General features: G+C 29.5%; 2 protein-coding genes and 1 long non-coding RNA gene across 7 annotated transcripts; 2 read left to right on the plus strand and 1 right to left on the minus strand.

The window, feature by feature from the left end:
• Positions 1-419: 419 nt before the first annotated feature.
• LOC110625588 (fasciclin-like arabinogalactan protein 14) lies at positions 420-1199 on the plus strand (the record flags this gene model as incomplete). Its single annotated transcript, XM_021771224.1, has 1 exon — positions 420-1199. A coding segment is annotated over one exon (780 nt), but the record flags the coding sequence as incomplete, so codon positions are not given.
• Positions 1200-5997: 4798 nt separating this feature from the next.
• Positions 5998-15043, plus strand: LOC110626541. Of its 5 annotated transcripts, none has more exons than XM_043961771.1 (3): positions 5998-11089; positions 13487-14030; positions 14203-15043. In XM_043961771.1, the coding sequence occupies exon 1, from the start codon at positions 6817-6819 to the stop codon at positions 7876-7878; it is 1062 nt and encodes a 353-aa protein (XP_043817706.1). In that variant the 5' UTR covers positions 5998-6816; the 3' UTR covers positions 7879-11089; positions 13487-14030; positions 14203-15043. The 5 variants fall into 5 exon arrangements, with proteins under 5 accessions (XP_043817706.1, XP_043817708.1, XP_043817705.1 ...); XM_043961773.1 differs by having other exon boundaries at positions 13487-13538; positions 13671-15043; XM_043961770.1 differs by having other exon boundaries at positions 5998-9159; positions 10486-11089; positions 13487-15043.
• LOC110626540 lies at positions 13531-15790 on the minus strand. Its single transcript, XR_002489739.2, has 2 exons — positions 15423-15790; positions 13531-13995 (listed from the first exon to the last, which is right to left on the minus strand). It is a non-coding gene; the product is annotated as an uncharacterized LOC110626540 (long non-coding RNA).
• Positions 15791-18515: the final 2725 nt, after the last annotated feature.

Here is an 18515-nt window from a genome sequence, read left to right on the forward strand (position 1 = left end):
CTCTGTGGATCAAGCATTGATAAGTTTTTCAATGATTAGGCACGTGTAAGAAATTTCCTTCAAAAAACACATGTAACATCCAAGTTCCAGGGCAAAACTTGTCAACTCCATTGTAAAGCTGGCATCTGGCAACCATCTCCTCCCTCTTACTTCCGACCATAACCAAGCTCCATTATCCCCTCAAACTCGGCGTATCAATCTAATAGATCAGGATTTTGTCGCTCCATGTAAGAAAAATTACATGGATCAACGTGTTACTCTAAAATTTTTCGTAGACCAGCTCCTCGACAAATATAGACCTGTCTTCTTGTCCACTCGATTTGCATATAAAACCACCTTTTCACCTCACTTTCTAATGTACTCCATCACTCATCTTCTTCGTCGATTCCTTCTCTAGTGCGCCTGCAAGTGAAGAGTAATTAACAATGTCTCCCATCAGCTCTGCTTCTCATTTTGCTCTCTTCTTCTCTTTCTTCCTTCTCTTCTCCACTGCTTCTGCTTTTAACATCACCAGAATCCTAAGCAACTACTCGGATTTCGGCAGCTTCAATGACATGTTATCACGAAACCATCTAGCAGAAGACATTAATAACCGCCGAACCATCACCATCCTCGCTGTTGATAACGTATCCCCTCTCGATAGCCTATCATCGGCTGCGCAGAAAAGGGTCTTGAGCCTGCATGTGGTATTGGATTATTATGATATTGCCAAGCTCAAAAAGTTGTCAAAGAAATCTGCAGTTCTCACTACCCTTTACCAGTCCAGTGGCCAAGCCAGAGGCAGACAAGGGTTCTTGAATGTGACATCTAAGGGTGGTGATCAGATTGTCTTTGGTTCTGCAATTGCCGGATCCAGTCTTAATTCCAATCTTGTCAAGTCGGTCGCCGCCCAACCATATAATATTTCTGTGTTGCAGGTAAGCTCTCTTATAATGCCTGATTCTGTAGTCCGCAGTAAAAGCACCCAGAGACCAGCCAAGGCACCTGCACCAGCGTCTCCGGCACCTGCTCCTTCACCAGAAGATGCTGATTCTCCTAGCCCAACTGCAGATGCTTCAGCCTCATCTCCCATCGCAGATGGTCCAGTGGCAGATTCTCCTGAAGCGGATTCTCATGGGGTTGCATCTGCGAGTGGCGGAAGCCTTGCGATGGTCGGGATGGTTTTGTTCTTCGTCTGGGGTCTACCAAAGATGATCTGATTTAGGAACTAGGAGCAATAAGGGAGTAGAAAGATTAGTTCTTTTGCACTCACCAACTAAGGCTGCGTTGGTTGCAGTGCCTCTTTTGATTCATCCTGTTTCCTTTTGCCGTTGAGTGATTGAATCATTTGAATTCCATCAATTGTTTGCCTTCAAAACTGTTTAATTTTTCTATGCATTCAATTCTCGTTACAGTGCAGTTTTAACACGATGAAAATTTTGAAAAAAAATATTTTTCTATCATTCCTTTCTTCACGAACTTAGTGTTATTTTAGGATATAATTTAAAATTTAAAAAAAATTATTATAGTGGAACTAGTTCCCATAAAACAACTAATTTTAAATTTTACAGTAAATTTGGACCGAATCTAATTTTTACTGTCGACATCTAATAGAGATTCAATATAACTTTTTAGAAATAGAATTTCGAAATGCACCACTTTTAAAAATGTGACGAAAACCATAAATCTGTCACAAAATTCGATATGAAAATTTTATCATTTAGAGAGTTAATTTTTACATTTTAATTATTTTTTTAAATATTTTTATAATTTTTCATATTAAATTTTTTTATTATTATTATAAATACCTATTTACTATTTGAAACAGATTTTTCAATCTTTTGAAAATTTTCAATAAGATTATTCATTTTTTGCTTATCTTTTCTTTTATATTGTTTTAACTAAACAATATTAATTAAAATTTCTGACAGAATCTATTAGTCTTTTATCACTCATACATAATTTTTTTTCCAATCAAACTATATAAATTAATTTGTATATTTATACATTCAGTTGCATGAAAAAATTTTCATATAAAAATTTAAAACTGAGACCCAAATGGAAGCTTTCTTTCATCTATTTAAATTAATGAATTTATTTGAGGATATCTAACTCTTTTGACTAGACTTAACATGCATTAAAAAAATAATAATAAGTTTAAAATTAAAAATTAGTATTTATAAACATTTACAATGAGGAAAAAGTATAGAACTTTTTCTAATAATTTAATTCTATTTTAAATTGGAAATACGTGAAAGAAAGTGATGACCGCTGGATTTCTCCACCCCGATTAAGGGCCAAGCTCTCGGTCGCGGCCCATCGCTCAGAAGCCCACACACCGTCTGCGCTGACAGGTTAGGTCCATTCGAGCTTTAATACCGGACCCCTCTGAATTTCTCAATCAGGCCGGCATCGCGTTCACTGCACCTTGAGCCGATCTCCTTTGGGTGCAGCTTTGATTTTATCTTCTGGCCCAGCCCAGAACCAGAAGTAAGACCCATCTGTCTGCCTCGTGGACCCCTTCACACGCGCCCGGAGAGAATCAGAGGCCGTTACGCATGGGGCAGAGATCTGATTCCCTCGGACGTCCATATCAACGTAACAGAGACAGGTGGTCCAATGATATGCGTCCTGTTAGTACGTCACTAGCGGACAAAAGAAAACATATAAAAGGAGAAATACCTTCCTCTATTTTTAAACTTTTTCTAGTTTTACAGAACCTATTGTAAAAACTCCATTTATCTGAATCTCAGATCATCAGAAAGAAATTTTTTTGTGTTTAAATTTTTATAAGCCTATTGTAATATCGTTAAAACTTTACTTTGAATTGAATTATCGTTATATAGTATATATACTATGAAATTTAATTAAATTTTTTATTTATTTATGGCTTATAACAATTATAAAATTTTTAATCCCATAATTGGTGGAAGAAATAATAGGAAGATATTTTCCATTTTGTTTTAAAAATATAATAATATAAAAGTGTTAGTATTTTTTCTATTATTTTTATCTATTGTCGCTTGTCTTGCATTTTCTTCCTCCTTCTCTTAATTTCTTCCTCCTCTTAATTTCTTCCTTTTTTCTATAATTTTTCTTTTGATTTCTTTCTCCATCATTTTTTTCTTTCCTCTCATTTTCTTTATAATTTTCTTTCATATTAATTTCTCTCATTTTATTTTTCCTTATCATTTTCTTTTTATTTATAATTTTTCTATTATTTTTTCTCTAATTATTTATTCTCATTTCTCTATTTTTTTTTCTTTCGTTCTTTCTTTTTTATTATTACATTTCTAATAAATATTGAACACAAATTAAAAATTTATTAATTATAATAATAATAATATAATTTTAAAATTTACTGAATTAAATAAAAAAATAGTATTAATAATAAAAGTTATTATTAAGTTAAAATAATAATAACTTTTTAAATTTATTTAAATTATCAATTAATTTATTAAAAAATTTCATAACTATTAATAAATTATTTTCTTCTTAATAATAATAACGGAAACTGCATGGATCAATTTCTTAATAATACTAATAAATTTAAAATTTGTTGATAAAAATTTTAACAATCAATTTTTTAACAATAAATCATATATAATTTCTTAATAATTTATTTTTCAATAATTTTTATTGAATTATGAACGAAAGTCTGTTTGCAATGGAAAATTTCTTACGGTGGCATAACTCTAAAAATCAATATTTTTTAATTTATTAGAATAAAATATGTGTATTGTGTTATGATATCTAGGCTGATCATTCGGTCGGTTCGGTTTAAAATCGAACCAAACTGATTTTGATTGGAAACCGAATCGAATCGAATCGGTCTGATTCGGTTCGATTCGATTTGATCAGTTTCAATTTTTAATATTTTTTTTTATTTTTTACATTTTATTTTTAATATTTTAAAATTTAATTAAAATATTTTAATTTTAATATGATTTAATTTCTCTATATTATTAAAAAAATATATTATTATCACTAATCGATTCGGTTCGGTTTTTTCGGATCAAAACCGAACTAAACCGAAATAACCGAAATTTTTGAAATTAAAAATCAAATCGAACCGAAATGTATAAAAAACCAAACTAAATTTTCAAATCGATTCGATTCGATCAATTTTTTCGATTTGAACCGAATACTGCTCACCCTAATGATATCTAGATTTTTCTATTATAAACTTTAAATACATATATACTAAAATAACTATCCACTTTATAAAATTATTTATCTTTTGAAAAATATATTTTTATAGTTGAAATTTAAGAATTTCATAAATAATAAATAATTAATATATACTACGAGTACAAATAACATCCGAGTCACATTAAAGAATTTATTAATTTAAATTAAAAGTCAAATTAATTAATTAAATTAAAAATTTTTAAATAATTAGAAAATCTTATATTATCTTTTACCAGTCTATAAATTAAGCAATTTTATTATACTCACTCACATTCTTCATACTTATATATATAATATTAGTTTTTCGTGTGTATTATTTTTATTAGAAAATTAAATTGAATATATTAATTTTTTCAATCAATTAAATTGTTAAAAATTTAAATTAAGTTTCAAAAGTAAAAAATTAGTTGATATTTTTATTTTTATTTTTTTTTGACATAAGAACAATTTTATTTTATAACTAAATTGGAAGAAGTAAAAAAAAAAAAAAAATTAAGAAGCAAGAGATTATGACATAGTGGGAGGGAGACTTAAAATTTTATGAAATCATTTTGATTTGAAAATTTGAATTAAAATTAATATTTTTTAAAAATAATTTAAAGATAAATTTTATATAAATTTGAAAGGTTCTGTTCACAATACGGGTTAAAAAATTAAACTTGTTCTTAAATTATTAAGAAGATCACAAATATCAAATTTTATTATTATTTATTTAAATTTATTTTTAACATCAGCCAAATAAAATCAACATTTATTAAAATATAAAATTTGAGCTACTTTTTAGTTTAATTTTATTTATATATATTTAATTTTTTGATAATAGTTTAAAAGTACTTTTACATTAAAAATAAAACTTAATATTTTTAATTTATATATTTAATTTATTATATACGTCAGAGTTAAATATAAATAAATATTAATTAAAAGTAATAATTTATTTAATATATTATGAGATTATTCAATGTTTTCAATAATTAAAAAAAATGAACCGCTTATTTGGATTAAAATTAAACGATAATTTATATTACAGCCCTTAAATTTTAGTAAAATTTATAATTTAATCTTTATTTATTTAATAATAAATAATTTAATTTAAAAATTTTTATTTTATACCTATTTATTAATTTTATTATTAATTAAAAAAATCATTTAAATTAAAGTATTAAATTATTATAAATATTAAATCATAAAAATTAAAAAAATATATATTATTTAATTTCTAAATATTAACATTATTAACAAAAGGTAATTTCTATATTTTTAGAAATTTATTAAAATATTTTTTTTTATGAAATAACTTTTTTATATTTTTTTCTGGTAAAATAAATAAAAGACGATAAATAAATTTTTTAAAATTTTATTTTATTTTTAAATAAAATTTTTTATTTAATTTTTAAATATTATTATTATTATTAAATTAATCTTTATATTTTTTTTAAATTTATTAAAACATTGTTATATTTTTTTATATTTATTATATTTTCTCTTAAAAAAATAAAAAAAGAGATAATTTAATTTTTTATTATAGTTGTAATGGTATAAATAAATAGAAAAATTATTTTATTTTAATAGATTTTTAAAAATATAAAATTTGTTAAATCTAAAAATTAAATAATAAATTTTTTAAAATTAAATTAAAATAAATTTTAAAAAATTAAATTATTATAATTTAATAATAAATATTATGAGAAATTATTTTGTTAATAAAAACAAACCTTAAGACTACATTATTTATTATTAAAATAATAAAATTAAATTATAAATTTTACTAAACCACTTTGTTATAAATTACCAAAATTAAAATATAAAAGTAGGCCTGCTGTCTATATAGAAGAAAACGAGAGAAGGAGAAAAGAAATAGCGAGGGAGAGATCGATCAAAGTTTGAAAATTGAAAAGAAAAAATGTCAAAACCCAAAAACCCAGAGGAAGGAATTTAGAGAGAACAGCAAAATGAATTGAAATTGCAGAAAAAGGGAATTCTGTATCGAGAGAGAGGAGAGGGAGAGAATAATAATAATAAAGCTTGGTTGAATGCATAAGAGAAAGAGGAAGAGGAAGCTTCGACGCATCAATTTTCCCTCTGAATCTCGAAATTTTCTTCCAATTTATCTACTTCAGAACAGGTTCTCTCCTTCTCTCTATCTCTTCCTTGATTCTCTTTATTGTTTCTCTCTCGCATCAATTTGTAGTTCAATTTGAGCTCTAAAGGGTTGTGGGCTGATCTCTAACAATCGAAGGATAATAAACTCTGCTGCTTCTTTCTAATTGGTATAAAAGGAGTTTGGTGCAGTTACATTGAGGTTATTTTTACAAATTTAGCAAGTTGTAATTGAAGGAATAAAGGGTTTTGTAAAGTTACAAACTCAAATTTCGAAGATGGCTGCGGTTTTGATTTGTATGCTCAAATTGAATTTTTCGGAGGGAGAGTTGTAGTTTCTACCTTTTTATTGAACCCTCAGCCATGCCAAAGATACGTGTTCGGTATTGGCATTGATGGTTTTTCTCGAAGTTATGGTTATGTACTTTTCGGGTGGTGGCAAATGGGATTTCGGAAACAAAGTGAAATAACCCTGATTTAGTTAGGGCTTTGAGTTTACAGCAGCCAATTTTTTTAATTTTACTGTTGTTGACTATGTTGTGAGAAATGCAACGGTGGAATCAGCATTCGCGGGTAAATCTCGCTGAGTTGAAAACTCAGATAGTCAAGAAAATTGGGGTGGAGAGGACAAAATTGTACTTCTATTATTTGAATAAATTCTTGAATTTGAAGGTGAGTAAGATCGAGTTCAATAAGCTATGTTTTCGGGTTCTTGGAAGAGAGAATATTCCCCTACATAATCATTTTATATGTTCAATCTTGAAAAATGCTTGTAATGCCAAAATCTCACCGCAATTGAATCATGATAAGGAGGTTCCAATATCAACAAGAGATGGGTCCCACACTTTCCTGAATGGGAAGACAGATTTTGCTTCTTATCCATCAATCATTACGGGGAATAACATAGCTTCAGAAGATGGCATACTGAAGCCGGTGCAGCATCATCAAGTACTCTTGGAAAAAGCAGACAGAGAAGGGGAGGTTTTATTTCACCACCAGAACAAATTACTTCCTGCAAAACGGTCAACAGATGGTTCACTTTCTATACAGAGTCGAGAACAGAGTGAAGTATCTGTGGTTGAAGACAGAAAAGAGACATCTACTTTAAGTTCACTTGTGGCTCCACTTGGAATTCCCTTTTGCAGCGCAAGTGTAGCAAGCAATGCTAGATGCACAAGTTCACATGACATTGGTGGATTGCTGGACTCACGGTCACTACGGGAAAAAATGCAACAAATTGCTGTAGCACAGGGCCTTGGTGAGGTGTCAATGGACTCTGCCAATTTGCTGAACATTGGCTTGGATGCCTACTTGAAAGGGTTGATAAAGTCTTGCATTGAACTTGTGGGTACCAGGTGTGGATGCAATTTGGTGACAAAAAGTAGCCACAAGCACAATTCTCATATGAAGCTTGTTAATGGGTGCTTTCCAGACCATCGTATGCAGATGCAAAGTAGCAGTAGACTCTTAGATGGAGTACAAGAGCAGAGATCCCACTTCTCCATATCTTTGCTGGATTTCAAAGTTGCCATGGAGCTTAACCCACAGCAGCTTGGAGAAGATTGCCCATTGCTGCTGGAGAAAATTATGCATGTAATTGAAGAATAAAACTTCCTATGGGAGGTTTTCTTTCTGATGCTACTAATTTGGTTTTTCTGGTTCTAAAGGGTCCAAGAAGATAGTTGTTTATTATGCATGCATGCAGATGATCTAATGAACATTCAACCATTTCTTAGCGTTTGTGAATCAGTTTCCTGCTCTCAGATTAAATTCCACCCCTTACTAGATGAGGTGTGAATGAGAGCAGGAGGTTCTGCTTTTTAGGATGTTGTTGATTTGGTGTACCACATTTTACAGCAACCAGTCAAAAGGTACACAGAAAACTATGTCCATTTTGGTTGCTCCCTGTTGTATTTTTAGGATAGTCAGCATTTTCTGCAATTTTTTAGTTGATGAGAAGAAATTTTTAGAAACAGTTTTGCAGGAATAATTTGTCTAGCTTGTTAGGAAGGTTAAAAGCTGGACGTTGTAAAAGTTCCTGTATATTTATTTTCTACAGTCAAATTGCTGGGGTCTTGGTATTAACAAGTTATCCAGGCTGATTGTTTCTGCTGATTTTTATTCCATCTATGAAGTTGATTTATTGGTTTAAACTCCTCTTACAAGTAATGTAATTTCTTTCCTCATTTTGGTAGTTTGTGCTGGATTTTGCTCTCATGGCTCTTCAAATACATGTGCAATGAGAGACCAATACAATCTCCAACTTGCCAGTCTGTTTATTTACAATGTTCTTGAAGTTTATTGTTGTCTGCAGCATTCCTATTTATCTAAACAGTAACGTTTAAGATATCTATGAGAATGATCCATCTGGTTTCAAACATTGTTAAAATTAGATTTTTAGAATTAGCTTTCAGAAATGCAAGTTCATGAAGTTGAGTGTTGAAACAAGCAAATGGAAATGCTGAAGCATTAGTATTCATACAATGACAACTTAACAACCCTGCTTTACCAGAACGACACCAGAAAATACCCAGCATTATTTGGTATGAAGAAGCCCGATAATATTCTAAGAGCCTGGTGATGAGTTATGCAGAATAAAAGGGGGAAGTTTGTCTATCATTCTTAAGGCAGTGGGTTCGGAGGTTTTTGGATGTCATACAGAGAGCTCATTCACACTATATAGGGAAAGATGAATTCTTCAAGGTTAAATATAGCTAGTATGCCTCACTCTTTATTATTTAATTATCTGTTGAGAATGCTGCCACACTATACGCTAACATCCAGGGATGCATAGTTTTGGTTTATTGTATAGCAGATATTGCGGTCTGGTTTAAGTGGATAATGCTGTCCAAACCTTCTGAAGCATTGTTCATGTTGTGCTTGGTTCAGGTATGTCTTCTTGTTCAAGTTCTATAGATGCAGGTGTTTATCACCTAGACAGCTGTTTCTTGAACCATTGTTTGATTTGTGTTTCTTTAGTCTTCCTTTTTCTTTTTAATTTTTATAAGTAGCCCTAGTGTTTATCATCTGACAAACAGCTGTAAACCATTCAATTTTGTTGCTGCTTGCTGGGATGATTTCACTGTAAGCCCTGTTATTATAAACACATTTTTGCCATTGCATGATAGAATTTCTTAAGCAAGATGAAAATGCAGTTTCTCTGTTATTCAAAGTAAATCTTAAGAAATTTGGTTCCTAAGTCCCTTTTAAATTGATATCGTCCCACTAACATTCTGCTTTGTCTTTTCATTAATAATGTTTTAATTTTTCCTGTGACCTTGGCTTGCATCTCGAAGGGGTAGAACTCTTTATTTAGAATTTAGTAATTGCTTTGGGTATTTTTCTGTGTGTATATGTTCTGGGCAACTATTTAGATATTGGCAATTCTTCCTGTGATGATGACCCGCATCTGAGGTATATAGATACTGAGTTTATTTCAAATGGTGATTCATGTCCTAGGAGCTTGCACAAACTAATTAACAGTTTATTTCAAATGGTGATTCATGTCCTAGGAGCTTGCACAAACTAATTAACAGATGTGGTGACTTGAGAAAATTAATTCCTTGCAAGTGGCATGGTGTTGTGGTTGTTTTATTTTTGTAGAAAAAGGAATGAGGACAGAGATGAAAATGAGTTGAGCAAGGGGGATGTCCAGTGTAAATTGGCACGCACAGTGTGCAGAAGGTTGAGTAATGAGTATATAGAAATCATAGGAGAGAAGAAAATAAGTAGGTAGAACCAAAATAACCTAGGGTGATTTGAGAAAATTAAAATCCTTGGCAAGTGGCATGGTGTTGTGGTTGTTTTTATTTATGTAGAAAGAGAAAGGAGATGAAAATGAGTTGAGCAAGGGGGATGTCCAGTGTAAATCAGTACACACAGTGTGCAGAAGGTTGAGTAATGAGTATATAGAAACCATAGGGAAGAAAACAAGTAGGTAGAACCAAAATAACTTAGGGTGAAGCACTTTAAAGGCCATGAGAGTTTATCAGCTCCAAGTCTAAGGTTGTATGAAGACCCAAACAAATAGATGAAACTGGTTAACTAGCACAGCTGCAGGTTAAAGAAATGTTTCTGTTCAAGGCCAGTTTTGAATCCTGATATATTAAAGAAGATCAATTTTACATGATAATTTTAGTAATATTGAATAAATTGATTTCCATGTAACTGTGCCAATTTCTGTTTCACTATATATAAGCTTGTATGACATGTCAGGACTCAGAACCTTAAGGTCCTTTGAGAACTTTTCTCTATGTCATGAGCCTCCAAACTGCTAAAACGCGAGCATCAATCAATCAACACCTCCGACTGTCAAGTTCCTTGCGTGTTCTCTCTCTCTCAGGCTCTCAGCCTCCATCTTTCCATCCCTTAAGGCTGCATGCTTGTTGTTTGGGCCATTGTGGAGCGTGAACACTGGGCTCAAGCTCTTGAAGTGTTTTCTAACCAATATCCTTTTGCCTTTAGTTTTGGATATTAATTGATGATATAAGATTCACTAAGCATGTTTTTGGAGTAATGCTACAGTAGAGTTTGTTGCAGTTTCACAATAATGATATACTGTTCTTTACAAAGAGCTCTTTTCAGTTACACTCCTCTTATTTCTTATGTACTCCTGACCATCTAATTTGCTTGAAGCAGGCCAGACTGTCAGATATTGCGGTCATGGAAATCCCACTTTGCTTTCAGTTTGGAGTCTGGTATCTCCTGGCCGCAGCAAATCAGAAGGATATGACCCCGGCTTGGTGTTTTGGTGGGATCAATGTGTCATCAAGAAAATATCTGACTTAAAATAGCTTCTGAATTAGGAAAATCATCCAAGGTACTCTCATGCTTTTTTCCTGCTATGTTTCTCTCTCTAATAATGTGTATACATAAGTTTCTTTTTTCAAACATAAAGGTACTTAACAAGTGTTGTTCAGAACTTCAGATGTTATCAACCAGCATTACACTTTGTATCTGGTATATTAAAATTATCATTGCTAGCAGATGGAGACAACTTGAAGTAGTCAGGCAAATTGCATCCTTCATCCCTCGACATATTTCTAAATTTCACAGGCACCTCTTAACGTTGATTTGTATGAGAAAAAAGAATCCCTAAACTTCTATTTAGTAACACCAAAATCCCTGTTATCTTATCGGTTTACAAGTTAACTTATGGCTAATTTTACTTGCCATTCCTCACCTTAGATTGTGTGCCATGGCCATGGCCATTCATCAAGTTCAATTATATCATAAAAGTTCCTGTACTTCGATTTAATATATATTTTCTTTGATTTTTTTTATACAAGTATTCGTGATTAAAGCTTTCGTAGTAATCATAAATTATGATCATGTATTTTTTATTTAAAACTTTTATAGTTAGTTTAAGAATTCAAATCCTTGTTCACTCTCGCTTATCCAAAATAAAATTCATACTGTTAGAGATAGTTTAATATTTTTATAAATATTTACAATTTAATAATTATTTATTTTAGGCCAATTTTAATTTAAATCTTTTAATTTTGATTTAATTGGTCAACTTTTGTATTTTTTATAAATGTTAAGCCTTTTTCAGTAATTTAATAATAATAATAATAATAATAATAATAATAATAATAATAAACAACGGGACGTGTCAGCTAAATTATCAAATTGTTACATAAACTATCAAATTTAAAATTTACAGATTGATTAAAATTATACTAAAATGCAAAGGTTGGGTCAATTAAATCAAAATTAAAAGATTTAAATTAAAATATAAATACGTATAAATATTAGGTTTTTTTGAATTAATTGGCCTTTATTTTATATTATTAAACATCATGTAATTTTTATTGTTTCCTAAAGAAATTTAATAACAAAATTTACTTCTATTATTTAGGTTGTTGCCTGAAGAATTCACAATCCATTTAACTAATAGTAATTATTGTTACAATTAATATCTATAATATTCAAACACTAATAAGTAGGGATAATCTTCTTTTTTCTTCTTTTTTCTTTTTAGATTCATATTGTATATACTTTTTGCCTTTTTTACCATTAACACAATAACGTATCCAATATTAAATTATTATTTAGCATATTTTATATTAAAAAACTATTTATATATTAAATGGAAGTTTAGAGATTTTTGTGATACAAATTGAAATTCTATAATACAATCACTTAAATTGAAGGTAGCAGGTGAAATATAATTGCAAGTTCACTTACAAATTGTCGACAGCAGGCACATAGATTTTAGTGATACTTTTATTAAACTTTAGGGATCTGTGTAAATCCAAATGGACAAATTCAAGTTGAACCACTCAAATTGAGGGACTGTGACTCACCACTCTAGAAAACACCGTAACTGGTGAAAGTAACATTCACAATTCGCAGATGAGAAGCTAGATATTATGTTTCCTCGCTAAATTCATTGTAAGGGTCGGTCTGCTTTGTTTTCATGGTTTGGAGATGCTTAATTTGTCAGCAACATGTGACTATGACAACCCACACTTTTGGCATTGATATCTACCCATATTCCATAATCCTTGTCTCTTAGTGCTTCCATAGCTTTTATGGCTTTAATTTTATCAGAGTTAACTTTTGTCAGGGTTAGCTTTTATACCTCTTTTAGAGACTATATACTTTAAAATTTTAGAACTCTTACCCAGGAATGTAGTTTTTGATGCAATGCACCAAAATAGCCTTGGAGATGGCTACTACTTGACATGCCAATGGGACCAATTACAAGGGCAGTTTGCAGTGCCCTATTTCTGTAGCCATTAGCTTAGTGTGGATGCTTTCTTAAATTCCTCATGATTGCTCATTGATATCAGAAACATATGACTATGATAATCGTGCACTGAATCTTGTTTTTGGAAGTCTTATATGGCATTGAACTGAAATATAGCATACAAAGCTTCACTTGTCTTCTTGTTTCATAGGTTGTTCTCGTTCAATGGTTAGCCATTCAAAAGTTTCAGGAATTTTAAGGCTACGCTTTTATTTCTCATGTATTTTCATGCTCTGTTTTTCTCTCATAAACACCAGAGAAAGTAAACCATTAAAACGACTTAACATCTTCCTTAATCATCTCATTCTCAATAACCTTCCTCATCCCTTTATATTATTAATTCTTGTGGAAATGCTTAATGTGGATTGAACTCATGAACATGGTAAAGAAAAATTGTAGTGAGTACAGTTGCCTGCATTCAACATTTGCTTGTTGCATTTTTGTGTAACAATTTTGCTTCAGCTGTTGCGAGGTATACTGATGCTAACCAAGCACACGGGGGAAGCTATTCCAAGTAAGATATCATTTATGGGTTATGACAAAACATTATGTATTTACAAATGACTTGTCATTTGACAGGAACTTGTTTTCTCACATAAAGGTAAAACTTTTGACACATATTTGCACCGATTTCTGATAAACTCAGCAACAGCTCTGTACCATGCTACTGCAATAACGGCCGTTGGATGGTAAAACCTATGATGGATGCCCATGAAGTTGCAGGACACGAGCAGCTCATCATTATTAGCACGCAGTATGCTGTGTCTTCTTGTATTAGGCATGGTTTGCAGAGAAGGAAGATGTTCCACTATTGTTAGACCATACAAAAACTTTCCAGAAAGGTCGTTGCTTGCGCTTGGGTTGGTTAGTTATCTGTTCTGTTTCTGATCTTCTCAACATCTCCCACATAACTTGGACATCCTCATATCCACAGGTCTGTATATCATTGTGAAGCTTCAGAAGACCAGCACCTTCTCAAAAACACAACACCAGGGGACAAAAACATGTAAGATCTTTCTGATTCTTTAATGGAATAAAAAAAAAAAAAAAGAAGCTGACCCAGTTATTGACCCTATAATCCAATAGCCTAAATGACATTAATCATGTGATACTCCCAAGTGGTTGGGAAACAAAAACAAAGGTTGTTTTGTTGTATTAAAGCATTAATCAATACCCAGATGGAGCTGGAGGAATCTGTGATGGGGGCAAAGGAAGCAGTGATTAGACAAATAATTCTTGTTCAGTTATCAAAAGTGACGGCTATAGCCATAAAGCTACACTGAAATAGAAGGTGATCTTAAAGTGAAGCCTCTTGTGCTTTAACTTTCGGCGCAGGGTGTTTCTGAAAAGGCGACGATTGTATCCATAAAGATTTTTCTATTAGGCATCTGACCTTGTATAAGAGCTTTATTTTATTTCTGAGTGGTTTTAGCCTAGTGGATGTGGTTGGTCATACATAGAATCTACAAATTGGGGTGATCTTACAGAAATTATTCCTTAACGAGAAAAACGATTATCTACTTTTTCTTATTTTTAGAATTCATGAATGGGATCGCTTGTATAAATTTTTGTAAATTACTTATTTAGAAATATCTAATCATTTTCCTATAACTGAAAAAAGAAAGGAAACCGAATCCAACATTGCTTTAATTACCTCCCTCGGAATTAAAGAATTAAGAGAAAATAAACCTCTCAAACACTATTATTATTACTACCGGTGAGGGTCATTATTGTTGAATTATGAAAGATTAGATAACTGATTTGACAAATCAATTCTTATGAAATTTCGATTTGTCTTTTAGTCGATTCACTGACAATTATTGGATTCTTCCACCAATTTTTTTTTTTTTGGAAAAAAAAAAACATCATAACAATAATAATCAAAAGCCGGAAAAGAAAGGTTCACAAGTTTTTGAAAAGAAAAAAAAAATGGAAAACTCATATAAATAACGAAATAAAAGAAAAACTTGTATAAATTAGTTTCTTCTGATTTAATTATATTAAAATTGATGAACTTTTTTTTTTTTAAAAAAAAATACGTGTTCGCCATGATTAATTATAATTTGTGAACACTAATCTCTAAACATTAATTACACACAGTCGATCCTTGTATTGGAATAAAATTTCAGCTATCGTGCATGGAATTAAATTTTGATATATCCATATGAATTCTTTTTTAAGAAAATAAAATTGTCAAAGAAAAATAGAACAACTCAACACGGAAACAAAATTGTCTCCTTTTGTTTTTTTTTTAACTGAGAAAAGAAAAGAAAAGGAAAGGAAAGATTTGAAGTTGATAATCTGCAGTGAGTGGAAGGCTGATCCAAAAAATAAAAAAGAGAATAAAAGAGAAGAGAAGAGAAGAGAAGAGAAGAGAAGAGGAGAAAAAAAGGAGTACCATTATCCCGAGGCTTGAAACGAGCAGAGATAGAAATCCAAACTCTTCTTACAGGAAAAATCATCTTATGCCACCAATCCATCAATTTATTAGCTTTTCTCTTAGCTCTGATCTTTCTCCTACACCCCACCACCAGTCTCACTGCTCCGCTTTTTATCCCGGCCGCCAGACCTTTCCCTTAATTTCTTCCTCTTCCTCTTTCTCTGATACAAACACAGAGAGAGAGAGAGAGAGAGAGATTCAGAATTCAGAGGAGTTAGAGCTTAGTTTCTTCTCTACAATCAAAGCTCTGCGCTTTGTTATAATAATCCCATTGTGAATCCACCGACACGTCACTCCCTCTTTTTTTAACTTCGCCTAGTGTAATGTGGCACATTCTCTCTTTTTAATTAAAAAAATAATATTAATTTGTTGTTTGGTGAATGGTCCTCTTGTAATTTCCTTTAATGATGTCTTTCTTTGTATTTTCTATTTTTTTCCAATTTATTTACCAAATTATATTAGAATTTATTTATATATTTTTATACGAATATATAAAAAAAATTATCAATAAAAAAATTATAAAATTATGTGAATAGTAATAATCCAACTAGGATAGGATTAAAATTCAATTGTTGCAGTATCAATTTTTATTTTATTTTTTTTTTAAAAAAGAAAAAATTCATGGAAATAAATATGGTTCATGATGTAGAAATGTACAAATGAGAAAGCAAATGATTTATTATTTATTAAGTAAAAGATAATTCTTAATAAAATACTTAATGCAAAAGAAGCCCACGTGGTTCAATTTATATGGACCTTCCTTTTCAGTTTTGTATTTTTTGAGGTTAAGGTGCGAGAGAGAATCCGAGGTGGGCCGTATTCGGTTCAAATCGAAAAAATCGATCGAATCAAATTAAATTGAAAATTTGATTTGATTTTTTATATATTTTGATTCGGTTCGGTTTGATTCAATTTTTAATTTCAGAAATTTTAGTTATTTCGATTCAGTTCTGTTTTGATAAAAAAAAATCAAAAAAATCGAACCAAACCGATCAGTGATAATAATATATTTTTTCAATAATATAGAAAAATTAAATTATATTAAAATTAAAATATTTTAATTAAATTTTAAAAAATTAAAAATAAAGTGTAAAAAATAAAAAAAATTATTAAAAATGGAAACCGATCAAACCGAACCGAATCGAACCGAATCAGACCGATTCAGTTCGGTTCGGTTTCTGACCAAATTGATTCGATTCGATTTTTATAAATACTAAAATTTCGATTTTTAATTTATTCGGTTTGATTCAATTTTAAACCGAACCGACCGAATGCCGTAGAGAATCCATTAAATTAAATATTTATATATAAATTAAATGTATTATTTATATATTTTAGTTAATTATGCTTTAAAAAATTAATTATATATAAAATTTGATATAATTATTTAATTTAATATTTATTAAATTTATTTTTATAGGAAATCCAAGCTTATGTCACACTAAATTTTTTAAAATTGTTTGACTTAATTTCTTGGTTTAAACAATTGATTAAAAGGACATCCCACTTGTTTTATTTGGAATTTTAGAGTCTGGCGCATATAATTATGAAACGTATTTTCTCGTTATTTATTTTTTAAAAAAAATTATTTATCTTTCAAAAATTAACAAAATAATTAATTTTTTAATATAATTAATTTTAATTAAAAGTTTAAATTCGAAAATTTTTTAATTCTAAAAATGATTTCAACATCAACGAATTAAAATCGATGATGAACACCCGAAGTTATGATTACGTATAGTTTAGAATAATACAATAATACATAAATTAATTAAAGGAATCCGATTTTTTAAATAAATAAAAAAAAGTAAAATGTATATGGCCTACAAAAGGAGCAGTGTCGGCAACGTTCGAGTCCACGTGGCTAATCAAAGGGATGGATACGGGGTGAAAAAGACTGTTCACCTCATTATTCAATGGAAAATTATTTTCTTAGCCAATCAAACAAAGACACGTAATTAATGTCATAGGATGCCTTTAAAAAAATGATCACAATTTCTTTTTCCAGAAATCTAAACTACAAGTCGGAATTTGGATGGACTCTTCATTATTTTCTTTTAAGAAAGAGACCGTTTTGCTTTTTAAAATTTATAATTTGTTAAAATTTCAATTTCAATATGAAAATGCCCTAGACGCACTATATATATATGACTAATATATTTAATTTAAAATTTTGTGTCAATTAAATATTCATATTTTTATTAAAAATTAAATAAGTCCTAACTTAATATAATATTATTTTTTAATAATAAAATTAATATTTTAATTATTATAAAATTTTTTAAAAATATATAGATATAATAAATAATTTTTAAACTTATAAAAATGAAGTTTTATTATATAAAAATATTTTTATTATTACGTGCTTTCTCTTACATATTCTTATTTTTCTTATAATATTTTTTGTTTTTATATATTACACATTTTTATTTCATATATTAATAATTGTTTATGCAAAATTAACTGTAGAAATCTATATTTAATATATTATAAAAAGTGAAATATTTCACTAATTAAAAAACTTTTTTTATATACAATATAAAATCTCGTTAATATTGAGATAATGCAATTTTATATTATACAAATATTAATATTTGTTTTATTGTGTAAATATATTAATTTTACTTATTGTGTAAATAGCAATAATAAAAACGTGTCATAAATACGTCATTAGTTTTAATTTAAACTTGTCAATCTCTTATTGGTTACTAAATTAGCAACTAATCTTGACTATTATTAATTACACGTGTTAAAAATGTAAAAGAAAAGTGTATGTGATTTGAATTAGTTTAAATAAATTTTTGCTGTTTTAATTAATAAATAAAAACTCTCTATAATAAGAATATATATTTAAAAAAACTTGTGATGCTGTGAATAAATTAAAAATTAAAATTTTGATATTTATAAAAGTTAAATTAAATTGGTTTTATTAGAAATCGAATTGAATTGGTTTAAATCAGTTTGATTCGATTCGATTTAAATTTTTAATAAATTTTTTATTTTTTATCCTTTATTTTTTAGTATTTTAAAATTTAATTAAAATATTTTAAT

The sequence above is a fragment of the Manihot esculenta genome, chromosome 11 (genome assembly GCF_001659605.2).
Source record: "Manihot esculenta cultivar AM560-2 chromosome 11, M.esculenta_v8, whole genome shotgun sequence".
Lineage (NCBI taxonomy): Eukaryota > Viridiplantae > Streptophyta > Magnoliopsida > Malpighiales > Euphorbiaceae > Manihot > Manihot esculenta.

Bases quoted from the DNA above. Each gene is read 5' to 3' on its own strand.
- LOC110626541 (XM_043961769.1), top strand. From the start codon at position 6,817: ATGCAACGGTGGAATCAGCATTCGCGGGTAAATCTCGCTGAGTTGAAA.